At 36.1% G+C, this 13,225-nt stretch overlaps 1 protein-coding gene across 1 annotated transcript; it reads left to right on the top strand.

The window, feature by feature from the left end:
• Window positions 1-3,617: 3,617 nt before the first annotated feature.
• Window positions 3,618-13,148, top strand: LOC131779070 (G1/S-specific cyclin-E1). Its single transcript, XM_059095605.2, has 10 exons — window positions 3,618-3,773; window positions 3,998-4,070; window positions 4,142-4,201; window positions 7,222-7,569; window positions 8,039-8,185; window positions 8,291-8,386; window positions 8,982-9,128; window positions 9,554-9,662; window positions 10,308-10,465; window positions 11,347-13,148. The coding sequence occupies exons 1-10, from the start codon at window positions 3,760-3,762 to the stop codon at window positions 11,491-11,493; spliced, it is 1,299 nt and encodes a 432-aa protein (XP_058951588.2). The 5' UTR covers window positions 3,618-3,759; the 3' UTR covers window positions 11,494-13,148.
• The last annotated feature ends 77 nt before the right edge of the window (window positions 13,149-13,225 follow it).

Raw genomic sequence — 13,225 nt, 5'->3', positions numbered from 1 at the left:
AATGGAGGTATTGGATTAAGGTAAGAAACAACTTGAGCCTCGGTTGTCTAAGAACACAGATGCAAACAGTCAAGGCAAATTTATGTCAGTAGGCTTCGCCAATCGCTTACATAAGTTAGGAAAATAATAATTTCTCCGAGCTTAGAGCGAGGCGACTAGGTATAGTCTGTGTTCATTTGCGTATTTACAAGGGTGGAAACAAGATCCAACGAGATTTAACTTGCTGAGTGTCATTTTTCTCTATTTTTCTTAATCCTGGTCGAGAAAGTGATTATTCAGTAGTTAGTGTTTAATTTTTTTTAACTTCAATGAAACCCAAGGATATCGAGCATCTCTTTAACGATGTGGTGGCTAGCTGCATTCCATTAGCCCTTTCCCTTGTCTCTGTAGAAGCAAACTTTTGACTTTTCTATTGTCCGGAGAGAAGGCTAATTGGGCATGGAATCAAGTGCAAGGGCATGAGAAAAACACCTTAACCATTGTAGTCCCTCTGGAGCATCAAAAAGTGTCGCGAATTTAAATGCCTCTTTGTGGGTTGCGACTACTATTTGCATTTAATAAGAGAAATGATGACACCCTGGCTGAAATTCCAGACATGAAGGCGGTCCATTTCTGAGTAAAACGTTTAGTGGCAGACAAGTCGACGAGACATGCACGTGTGCCACTTGCTCATGATTTAACTACAACAGTGGATGAAGGAGAGTTTTACGTGAGTATGCTCCAAGCAGTCTTCGTGCGCCGATAATCCTTGTTCAGGCTTCCTAGCGTATCGTCTGTGGCTGCCCGAGCCGCGAATTACACGATAGCCCGCGTATTGTCCTCAAAGGCTAAGTTCATGAAGGGGATTGTATATGTGGTATTGATCTCAAATCTCAAACGCCCTACCACTTTGAATGCATAAAAGAAAAGAACCCTCCTTTATCGGTTTGGCTACAAGCACATTTCGCCATGGGAGGTCTGGGTGACTATCAAGTGTCGTGATGTAAATTACAGACAGGATGATAAAGATATCACTTGGTGCAAACAGGCAAACCGTTTGCATCGTAAGCACAAGAAAATGATAAGTAATTACACTCTTTTTTTCATAAGAACGACTAATTTGGGTACTGAGGCTAAACGTTCTAATTTTTTTCTGCGATTTGAGCCTGAAAACGTTTATAATATAATATATTCTCAAGGTTGTGTGGTAAAGTTCGGACGTGAGTTAATTGTCCTGTTAGACCACAGTTTTACATTTTTTTTTTTTACCTTTATTTATACTTATTACAAAAAAACGAGCAAAATTATATAGTTCTAAACTGACTATTAGCCTGGGTATATTCTTCGTATGTTGTTAAAAATTTTGGCTAATCTCTGCCTGAAACAAGGTTCTCAGTATTAAAAAAAAAACCATCGTAAGTGGTAAAGATAATTAAAGAGGTTTCTAATCTTCTTGCTCGATGGATATAACGAGTTTTATTTCTTGGGTGGGCTTCCGGTTATTCAATGGTATACTTCGGAAGTATAACACTTAAACCATTCATTCATTAATTGCACTTAAATATACTCGTGCGAATCCCTTTTTCGTCGAACTGTTTCATGAATCCGAACGCCTGATTACTAGCCTATCATAAATGGAGCCACAAACGCTGGAGAACCTGTGAAGGCATACTCAGGATGAATTTGGTGGAACCTAAAAGACCTCGTGGACACAATAGACGGGCGTGACTATTTATTGTTCCCTTTTTCGTGAAACAAACAAAACTGTTATTCTTTTCTACCTGTTACAAAAAATAACCCAAAAATCAATAAGGAAATGGTTCTCGGTTTATGATCAAGTTTTATTGAATTGTATTAAATACACTTTTTACGCTTTGGGAAAGAGTAAATTTGCAGAAGAAAAACGGGTCAGTTTTAAGCGTCCTTTCTCGAAGCCGAGCATGCCTTACCTTAAAAAACGCTTGAACGGGAAATGTATCTTGGACGTGAGTTTTTACATGTCTTCCCCTCTGCCTCTAACCTGTCCTTAAGACAGGCTCAAACATTGAGACAACAAAACAATCCAGATTATCCATGCTTAAAATTTCCTTCAGAACCTCCTGAGACAATAACATCCGTATAGAACAATATTTGACTCCTGTTTGCGTATTTATCAAAGTGTTTAAACCTGAAAGTTATATCCGTGCCGGCATAGCTTTCTGCCAGGATTAGTGACAATTACCGAGGTTTCATGTCGCCTATCTCATCAGAGTTTGAAATGGAAGAACGGTAGATTGAACCCACAGAAGACGCCGACCAACCCAATAAACGTAGTGAAAATGGAAGTACCTTCTACGTGAAAAGAGAAAAAATTGAACAAATGATAAAAAATACAATTACCACCACGTCAACAGCCATGAACAGCTGTTGTTACACCCTTTCTGTACGGTACTGCTTAACTAGAGGCTTAGGGATTCCCTTGTAAAAAAATGTAAAGAGATACGAGTAAAGCGCATTTGTGATGATAAAAAAATTCCCTCGTTGGTCTGCAGTTCGGCACACAGATAAAGTAAGGCGCGGTTCGATAGATATTACACTATCGCCCCTCTTTACTTTCAACCACCGTCTCTTTTGGCTGAATCAAATGTTCTTTCAGCAGTTGTCGTGATGCGTGAATATCGTAGTTTCTGCCTTTGCCTCAAACAGTTTATCTTAACAGTTGCAGTATTGAAGGTGTCAGATGGACAAGAGGATTGGTACACAAATTGAATCTAAATTGGGAAAGATTAGCCGACGATGGCGCAACATGCGATAGTCCGCAATATGCGGAAAACTTATAAAAACCGAAATGGATTTAATACCCCATTAAATCGTAAGTAAACTTAATCCGACTTAAGCCGAGAATATGGAACGAGCATGATTTCATGTCTTTATCGCATCGAGCGACATCACACTTCAGTACCTGCCTCTGAGTACGAATCTTTTTATGCGTTCAGAATTTCTCAACTGTTGCTTTGGAATAGAAGCTTTCATGGTTTGTTTTCTTGAAATAGGAGGTTCCCTTAAGCTCTGTCAACCGTGTGATTAATGAGTAACTTCCATGTATTATAGACGTCAAATCTTTTGTTTACTTTTTGTGTAATGTAATTAGCATTCAAATGCAGGGGTCCCTCTTAAAGTTTTGAATATTCAATTGAAAATTTCATCATCCAAAACTCATGGTGTTCTTACCAAATCCTTGGCACTTGTGATCCAAAGAAGATCAAGATGGGAGAACCTAGAATTTCCGCATTTTAAGCCTAATGTTCGGGTTACTTAAGGATGTGTTGAAAATCAACGCACGTGATAGGTCAACAAAATCAAGCCAAGACTTGTGAAAGTTCAAAATGCCTTCCCTTTTGGTTCTACCTATTAGAGCTTGTAACACCTTTCATTTTTTCCCTTTTTTCACCTGTTCCCCTCAGTTATTTTCGTTGCCGAGGCCTATCGCAGGCTGACAACGCTAGCATTTGCTGGTAAAAATTCACTGGAAGTAATCACAAAGCGTGACAGAGTCCCGGGGGTTTGTTATGCGTGGCCTGATTGGTTCAAATTATGGCGGGTAATTTGTTCAAAAAGGGGCACGTGGAGAAAGTGCACACAAAGTATTCGCGCAAAAATCAGTCATTCATTCCGACAGGAGACCTGGTCCCGTGAAGGTCTCGATTGACTGATCAAACGGCTCATCTGTAAAAAGCTTAAACAAAATTTGTATTCTTCTAGCACTACATCGATCAGTCTGCTTTTCGATTGATTTAGTAAATGGCAAGTGAAAGGTTAGGATCGTAAAAAAAGCCGTGATTGTTTATTTTGTGATTGCAAGTTAATTGTAAACCCTCCTCTGTATGCCATATCAACAGGCGAATCGAACTTATTTATTGCTTTGCCCTTGGGCAACTAATCTTTTAGATCCTGGGATTTTTCTTGTCCAGAAAGTGTTTTTTCACAACTCACGATAACTTTTCAGTTCTCACATGGCTGGTTGTAATTATATTTCTAGTGACTGTGCCGCGAAAGACCTCCGCCATTTGAGTTTGGAATCTGTCGACGAAGCGAACATACGAAAGAGGAAGGTAAGTATGAAATGTGTTTTCGCTACTTTTGTGTATAATACAGATTTGACAAAGCTTTCGTTCACTTGTAGAGGGATTCTTGCTCCAGAGGAGCTTCTAGCAAGCGGACGAGAGCGGCACTGCAAGAGAAGGTAAGACAATGTTTTGCTTTCCCGCCATGGACGAAAGCCTCCCGCCATTTTGGACAGTCATTGTTCGGTATGATCGAGAAGTTTGCTTTGAAATCATTTTCTCTGAGCTTACATTTCGTATTGGTTAAGTACGAAAATGTCGTTTGCCTGCTTATTTAATCTTTCGGCGGAATGCGAAGATCGGGAAAATTTCGACAATTACATTCCCCCAATGTGCTAAAGAACTGCTCATCCGAACAAGACGAAGTGCTAAGTCTTGATAGAGTAGATATTTCATTCATTCTAATTTGCTAGTGAAATATTTCCTCTAGATACAAATAAATCGGGAACCACGGTGCTTTCGTGAAAAAGGAACAAAAATGATTCAAGGGATCTACATTCCGGGAGAGACGGAATTTTGATTTGAGTTTCTCTAATTACTACTACTGGCGTGGTTAGTTTACCCCCTCGCTCTTAAACTGGTGGTAGTATTGACGGATTGAGCCAAAATCAAAGATATTTGTGATTACGACTTGCTGAGTAACCAGTTACCAATTTATCTGAACTGGTGGTTCTGAGAAAGTGTCTCTCTGACCTAACATGCTTCACTTTATTCTACAACAAAATAGCTTAAGAGATGGACATTTGTGTAATATGCAGGAAATATTTGCATGATCGTTCACCAAATCTTGTCACCGCTTAATTAAACTGGTTTTATCTAACTTCGTGTTCAATAGATTTTTTGACTGATTCGTTCTTCTAAGGAGGTAATTTCCTTTGTCATTGAAAGACCAAAATTGCATGGGTATGATTATTTGTTTCTTTTTAATAATTATATAATTTAAGTGATATTAATTTCTCCTCGTGGGCAAAGGAGTTTAACTGCAAAATTTATTAGATGTTAAATGAAAAGTTGTAATATCTCTCGTAGTGTTGTCGAATTTCTACTCGAAGCAAAAGAGCAATGATTTTTTTATTCCAACATTCAATGGCAAATTCTTGAAATTTTGTGGTTGCCACATACGAACTGGTGTAATATTTTTGAAAAATTCATCAGTCCATTTCATTTTTTCATGATGGGTTGTTTACTTTAGGTATCACGGTTACTGCAAAAATAATAACAGCTTTCTGTTTGTTCTAGAGGACCACCAGTGTTTATATTATTTGTTCTTAATCTGGTTTTGCAATATGAAATTCAGTTATTCCATAAATTTTATGATATTCATTTCAGTTATATAACAGTTTCCCATTTAAAGAATACATAACATGCTAGATATCCACAAGACTTCAGCATGTTGCAAAGCAAAGCATTTTTTTGTTGTAGAGTGTTCTGCCACTTTGCACAATTTCTGCTTCGGTGGATAACCTCAGGTTGACCTTGTTATTTTCTATTATTTTAAGCTTTGAGCACAGGGTGAATATGTAAATATTACAAAAACTTCATCGGTAAATCTTAACTGAAATGCTTATCCCTGGATTCTTTTCTCTTCTATTACGACTTTCAATTTAGTTTCTTTAAAGCCTTTGTATTTTGTTAAAAAAAAATACCTGAGCTATCTATACAATGAAATTTTGGATTCCTTTGTATGTAAATGTTAAAAAAAAAACTGAAAGCAAAAACCAATTAGTCAAGATTGTGTTTCATAGTTGACTTCCACAAATAAAATTGTTAATCTTTACAGAATTGTCAGATAAAGAGATCACCAAAATTTAATCAACAGACAAATACCATTTTTCAACCTTGATTAATTTTTACTGTGTAATATGTCAGATTAAAAAGTAAATACCACTGTCACTTAGTTTTCTTGACCATGTTTGTTTAATTGCCCAACTGAACATAAATAATTGGCTTCAGTACAAGTTACCTTGGAATGGCTTACGCTTGAAATTAAAGGTCAAATAACAAAATGTTCAACATACAGAGGAAACCAGTTGATATTGAAGATTAAATGTTAGGAAATCCAGGATGGATTTTAACAAAATCTACATAGGCTGGTGTTTAATATCTTTATTTAAGTGGCTCTTTCTTAGTGTCTGGGGGCAGATTTCCACCATCTGTTTCCCTATATTCTTTATAATTATGTTGCTCACCTGACATGCATAGAAAAACGACCATTTTATAGAAAGCAACTTACCTAAGTTGAAAAAAAATTGTTTACTTTGGCTTTAAGGGAAAATAATTCAGTTTTATTTGGCATACTTATTATATAATAAATAAACTAAACATTCTTCTAGATAATTTGCTTAAATATGATATGGGTAACAGAAATCCAGCTTAAACTTTGCCACACAGCTGTATAAACCTAACAGTGTTTCATGCAAAAAATATGTGACAGTTTGTGGGTAATCTAGAAAAGAATTAAAAGTCACACAAGTTTCTCTTAAGGGGCACATATTTGAACTAGAGTATAAAGAGAAGTTATTGGCCAGGATATTCTTCCCTTTTTCAATCTGTACCTCTGTCATCTCAGATAGGAATCTACATGTTGGAAACTTTGTCTCTGTTTGATGATGACCCAAATTCATTTTCAAGTCATCATGCTTAATGAGCCATAAATAGTTCATAACTGCATGCCATTGTTAGAGAGTTTTTGTTTTGTTTCTTGGGTATCCCAGCCTATCATTTTGGTATTGCAATATTGTTAATATAAAGAAGGAATTAGTGATTAAATCAGCACTTTTTTGAGCAATACTAGTTGTTTTGGTGTTTCTACACTTTTAAAAGAGATGTATGTTTTTTACTCCTTATTTCAATGTTCCAAAATACACCTAGTTACCATTTCATACCCCTTCTGCCACCCTAAAGTCTTTTTTAAAGGTTTACACCTACATGTAAACTTTGGAAATATATTTCTACTTTTACTGTTAGAAAAAATATTTTGCAGGTTTCAAATACTATTTTGTCTGAAGATGTCATCAATTATAGTATGATCTACAGCCAATTATTTGCTCTCTATATTTAAGATATTACAGATAACATGCATTCATTTATTCACCTAAAAATGACTGGTAAACTTGTTACCATCATTTCTTCATTTTAGACAACCCAGATGTCTGTGCAACCATTCTGCAGCACTGAGGGAAGCATTAGTGGATTCTCAAGGATTGAAACAAGAAGTCAACGACAATCAAAGGCATTAAAGGAACACACAGCAAGCAATGCTCTCCCTGAGTTTGGGAAATCTAGTAGTTTTACTTTCAGCAATTACTTTATACCAGTTGTCAAAAGTGTGATGCCTCTTCCTGAGCTTGACTGGGCAGATCCCAAAGAAGTGTGGGCAAAAATGCTTGAGAAAGAGAGGAAGTATTCAAGAGACCCTCTATATTTTAGAAAACATTCATTTATTCAGCCAAGGATGCGGGCAATTCTACTGGATTGGCTAACAGAGGTAAATACTTTTAACACTTTCTTTTTATTTTCCTTTTGATAACTATAATGATTGTACATAAGTGTTAAGTGAGAGCCTTGAAGGCATCCAAGCATACATTAGAGGACCCCCCCTACAAAACTTAGTTTTTGAATGAAAGTTTAAGGCAAAGCTGACATGTATAAAGGAGTAGAGGAGGGGGGGGGGAGTCTGCTTTAAGTAAAAAAAATATGTATATCTGGTAAAATCACACAACTAAGAAGTTTGAATTAATCCATGGCTGGAGGTGTAAGAATTTGGCCATGTTGTGTGTTGGAGGGAAAGGCTCAAACAGCCACTCACTGTAAACAAAACAAATGAGCGCACTCCAAACAACCCCTGATTACTCCTCTTTACTCATCGCACAAACATGCTCCTTAAAGAGAGTGCAAAGTATTTCACAAATGTGCTGAACAACATTCTAACATTCTTTATCTTTCTTTGTGTCTAGGTTTGTGAAGTTTATAGACTGCACAGGGAAACATATTATTTGGCAGTAGACTTTGTTGATAGATACCTGTCAGTTAAACATGACATTGCCAAGCAAAGACTACAACTTGTTGGAACAACGGCATTGTTTATTGCTGCTAAGTTGGAGGTAAGAATTGGTTTCAAACAATTGTTATTATTATTTTTCTTTCCAAGAAAGAGGTGCGAGTTAAGTGTGTAATGTGTTTCTTTACACTGTTTTCAATATTTACAGGAAATTTACCCTCCCAAAATAAGTGAATTTGCATATGTCACTGATGGTGCCTGTACAGAAAATGAGATCCTACATGAAGAACTGCTCATGTTAAAGGTAACTAAACGATTTTAATCCCACAAAATTCATGTTAGGGATGCTGCTGTGGTTTCAGTATTATTTTTATACCATTTCACAAGAGATATAACGGCTAATCAGTTAAGTTCACAAGTAAGTAACCTTTATCAATGTGGTATGGTAAAGTGAAAGTCAATCAGAGTGGAAGAAAGCTTTTTACACTCAATGGTATCAACCCAAACCTTCCCAGCATGCATTTAGGGAGAAGTCTCATTTCTGCTTTCAAACCATTTTGTTTTTGAACTTTGAATGTTTGAACTGCATTCTGATATTAAGTATTAGTTGCTTTATTTTCTATTGCATTTCATGTGTAAAACAGTCATGCAACACTTGTATCAATTTCAGTTTCTGAGCAGTTTCTGAGCAGCCGCACATCTACCTTCCCCTAACCCAATGCTAACCCTAACCTGTTACAATTTGACTGTTGTTGGATCAGGGAAGGGGTAGGTGTGCAGTTGGTCAGATACTGACATTGATTCCAAGACTCTCTTGTGGTATACCATGGAATGTTCCACTTGCATGTACTTAGTAAACACACTTTTCACTCATCTATTTATTGCTTTCTTGTCTACAGGGGTTGTGTTGGAATTTAACACCAGTCACTGTCAATTCATGGTTAAATATCTATTTACAGTTGTCTTGTGTAACAAGTAAAAACGGTAAAACATCAAACTTCAGCATCCCTAACTACTCACAACCAAGATTTGTTGAAGTTGCACAAGTAGGTCTTCCCTTGCATATTTATTGTCTATTCAATGTGTGATTGGTTGCCTCTTAGTCTTTAACTTTTTCTTTGTTTTAAGTATCTATGCACATATGCATAGATGCATTTATGTCTTATTAGTGCAGCTGCACACCCACCCAGCCCCTAACCCAAAATTAACCTGATATTTTGATACTGACATCAATTCATATTATGCAAGTTGTGTGATATTTTTGTGAGCCCTGTTGGGGAGGGGAAAATACCTGTATTGAGTAAAATGTATGCTCATAACATAATGTTACAACCACTTAACAGGGGATTTATTCTTCCGCTGCTAAGAATATTCCATTTACTAATATTTCAGCTTTAGGTTTCAAAATACATCCAGTGGTACTATCTGAGAATAGTGTTGATTGCTGCCTTAATTTTATTTCTTTTTCTAGCTTTTAGATCTGTGCATCCTGGATGTGGGTTCTCTGCAGTTCTCCTACAGTATTCTAGCTGCGTCAGCTCTTTACCACATGCTTCCAGTTAATGTTGAACAAGTTACAGGTAAGGAACAAAGATCAGCCTTGCAATAACATCCTGTGTTCAGGTAATGGATGATGTAACTGTTGCAAGACAATGATTCCTGCACATAGAGAGGTATTGGCAAAATTGCATTGCAACATATTTGTGATATACAGTAACTACAACTTTGCTCAGTTCTTCAAGAGGCAGTCTTGTATGGACAGGGTGTTGATCAGCCATTGGAGATCAGGGAATTCTCCAACACCTTAGCTTTTTTAACCCTCTAACTCCCATAAGTGACCAAGAAAGAATTTCTCCTTACAATATCAAAACAATATCAAGCAGACAAGTTATGAGAATAAAGAAAAATATCAGTTAGGGGATTATAAGATGATCCCATACTAAATCCTCCAAACTAACATCACAAGAACTGTATAGGAGATAGTAAGGAGAATTACTAATGAGATCTTGGGAGTTAAAGGGTTAAAATTTTTCATAGAATTCTATGGTGACTTTGATCCATTTTCCTGCTGCTACATTTTTAAAAGAAAACCCTGAGGAACTTTTAGCAACTCAAACTCCTTGCAAGCAACAATATAACTTTGTGACCATTGCCAAAGCTCATGAGAAAGGTCAATAATTATTGTGCTATATTAGTTATTTAAGTTATCTTACATTGAATTCCAGGACATTCACGGGAGGAACTTCACCCATGTATTCAGTGGATGACATCTTTTGCCCACATCATAATGGAAAAAGGAGCAGCAACCATCAGAAGTTTTGAACAAGTTCAACGTGAAGATGCTCACAACATCCAAACTCATGCAGTAGACATAGCATCACTTGTAAGTGAAAACTTAAATGGATCTTTACATTATGATGGCACTTGTTCATACCTGTACTACTGGCTTAATCCTTTCACCCCTAAGAGTGACTAGCATCTAATTTCTCCCTACCCATTGCCCCTGAATCAAAGTTGAAGGTCATGAGAATACAGGAAATGATCACCAACTACAGAACCCCTTGATTGTTAACCAAATTCTCCTTGCTGGCTCCTTGGAAAATGTACAGAGAGCAGTGTGGAGAATATGCATACAGATGTTGAAGTGTATAGAGTTCAAGGGAAATATTAGGATCTTAGTGGTCTATAATAGTACTTCAGGTCATCGTATTCTCTATATCGTGACCAGCAGGGGTATTAATAGACCTACCCATGTACAGAAGTCAAACTTGATCATGATCTAAAATCAAGTTTCCATTTCATCAAACCACTGTTGCTCACTTTTGTACACCTCTCAGTGGCTTCCTCTTTTAAATATTAAAAATAAACTATTTGTAAATTTTTGCTTAGAAGGGGCCTGGCCAAAGGTTTCTAGTGTTAAAAGTAAATATAATCAAAATGTGAATTCAAGAAGTTTTCATCTTTAACCCTTTAACTCCCAGATTAAATTTGTCATTCTTCTTACTGCCAATCATACAATTTTCATGTTAGTTTAGAGTATTGATTAATTAGTTGATTCAATTTAGTATTGAATCAACTTATTATCCCCAAATTGATATTTTTCTTTATTCTCATCACTTGTCTGGTTGATGCTGTATTGGTATTGTAAGGAGAAATTCTGTCTTGGTCACTCATGGGAGTTAAAGGGTTAATAATCAAGGAGGTACCTCAGGAAATTAGTACTGTTATTGTATTTAATTGTAAAATGTCATAATTCCTTTTCAGGATAAAGCTTTAGCTCTTCAAAGCACTCTTGGTAAAGAAACAGCAGAAAACAGGTCAAGATCTCCAAACATCGAATCATTTAAACCACTTACCCCACCAAGCAGCACAAAAAAACCTGCCTTAGACTCTGTCATAATGATAGAATGAAACAAATTAGGTCCACGTTAAACTTTATTCATGCTCTGTTTCATCTTAAGAATACTTTATTAGGGGGTTTTCACAATTTGAGCCCAACATTATGGCACTCTCCTCATGGTGTTAACTCTATCACCCCAAGGAGCCATCAAAATTGAATTCAACACCAATCAGGCAACATTGCTTTATTTAACACAGAAAGACTCGGATCTAAAATTATAAGAAGTGTAATGCAAACAGTGTGAACAATTAATATTTTGCTCCCGGGAATGGAAGTGTTAACCATCAGCTAATTTATTTAAATGAGACATTGGTCACAGAAAAATCTTGGGATAGAGAAGGATGTTCACCAAAATGATATTAGCAATGCAATCTCTACAAATAGTACTTTTAACTCAGGATTCTTGGAGTATAGAGTTCTATCCATTTTGCATTTTGATCTCAGTTAGTGGAACCTCCCAGATGTTTAATGATCAAGTCTCCTGCTGTGTGTTTTTACCCTTAATTAATATTCTTACTCTTTTTAATTTGTGTGTATGTTGATAGAAACCTTCAAAAGTAACAAATGTTAAGTTACACCAATAGTTGGCAAGTGTGTACCTGCAACTTAAGTCTTTTTTTACATTTTATTATTAGAACTAAACCATATTTTGTATAGTCTAAGAGTATTTTTTAAATTTTAAAGGATTTTTTTTTAATGATTCTGAAGGGCTGCCCACAATTTTTTTTTCCTTCTTTTAAGTAAAATAATTTGCATGACAGATCTGTTTTAAAGTGACAAACATAGTAGTAAAAGTAGCTATTAATAGGCAGGGGTCAAAATAAGCTGCTACTTACCTGAAAAAGTTTGACTCCAGCAACATTTTTTTGATGCTATAACTTCTAGAGGGGATTAACATAACATCATAGTTATCCAGGAAAGAGGTGAGGAGGATAATCAAACTCACCTTGATAAAACAGTTAATTTACCAAATGGTTATTAGATCTTGGTAGTTAATGGATGAATTACTAAATGAAAAAAGTTTTAGGAGGCAAGTTTTTTTTATGGTGTCATTGACTAAAAAACAACTAGTTTTGTTTTTCTTCCTGTTTATAAAATTTTTGTTGAAGAGGATGAAGACTTAATTAAGTGAATATTTTAAGTATATTATTTGGAGTTCTGGTTGTGCTGGAGTCAGTGACTGCATTGTAAAACTTGTTTTAACATAAACAACATTTTAGTGTAAGTATCATGACTGGACAGGATTTTTTTATTATTTTCAAGGTTTTTCAGAAGTGTTTGTATTATAGCAGGTATTTGCATTTTGCATCAAATTTCTACAACTTTTAAACTTTCTCTGTTGAAAGAGGGGCAGAGTAGGGTGTGAATTGCCTAGACGTACCACACTATCAATCATTTCACAGTAATTTACTGTGACTTGTGTACATAACCACATAGAGCATGTTGAAGCTTACAGAGTGTAATTATTTAGGTAGGCTGTTGAAATTTTTAAAAAAAATTATTCCACTGAGAACATTAAGGAACAAAAAAAATTGTATATTTGTATGCAGACTCATGATAATTTTCAAGTTGGTATGAGAGAACTCATTAAAGTTTGTCAGCTAATTTTGTTCATCTTAGTTCTGATGCCTAATGGCCCATTCAGCCTAACAGCTTACTCCAGTTTCTGTGGTTGGTCCATTGCAGGTCAACCATACCCCCCTTTACTTCCCCCCCCCCCCCCCCAAAAAAAAAAAAAGGCTT

This window comes from Pocillopora verrucosa, chromosome 3 (assembly GCF_036669915.1).
Source record: "Pocillopora verrucosa isolate sample1 chromosome 3, ASM3666991v2, whole genome shotgun sequence".
NCBI lineage: Eukaryota > Metazoa > Cnidaria > Anthozoa > Scleractinia > Pocilloporidae > Pocillopora > Pocillopora verrucosa.
The sequence above is the reverse complement of the archived record's forward strand: the minus strand, read 5'-3'. Positions and strand labels throughout refer to the sequence as shown.

Excerpts from the sequence above, each read along its gene's own strand:
- LOC131779070 (XM_059095605.2), top strand. Across the intron at positions 4,071-4,141 it reads CGAACATACGAAAGAGGAAG|AGGGATTCTTGCTCCAGAGG; the intron begins GTAAGTATGAAA and ends GTTCACTTGTAG. Across the intron at positions 8,186-8,290 it reads TTATTGCTGCTAAGTTGGAG|GAAATTTACCCTCCCAAAAT; the intron begins GTAAGAATTGGT and ends CAATATTTACAG.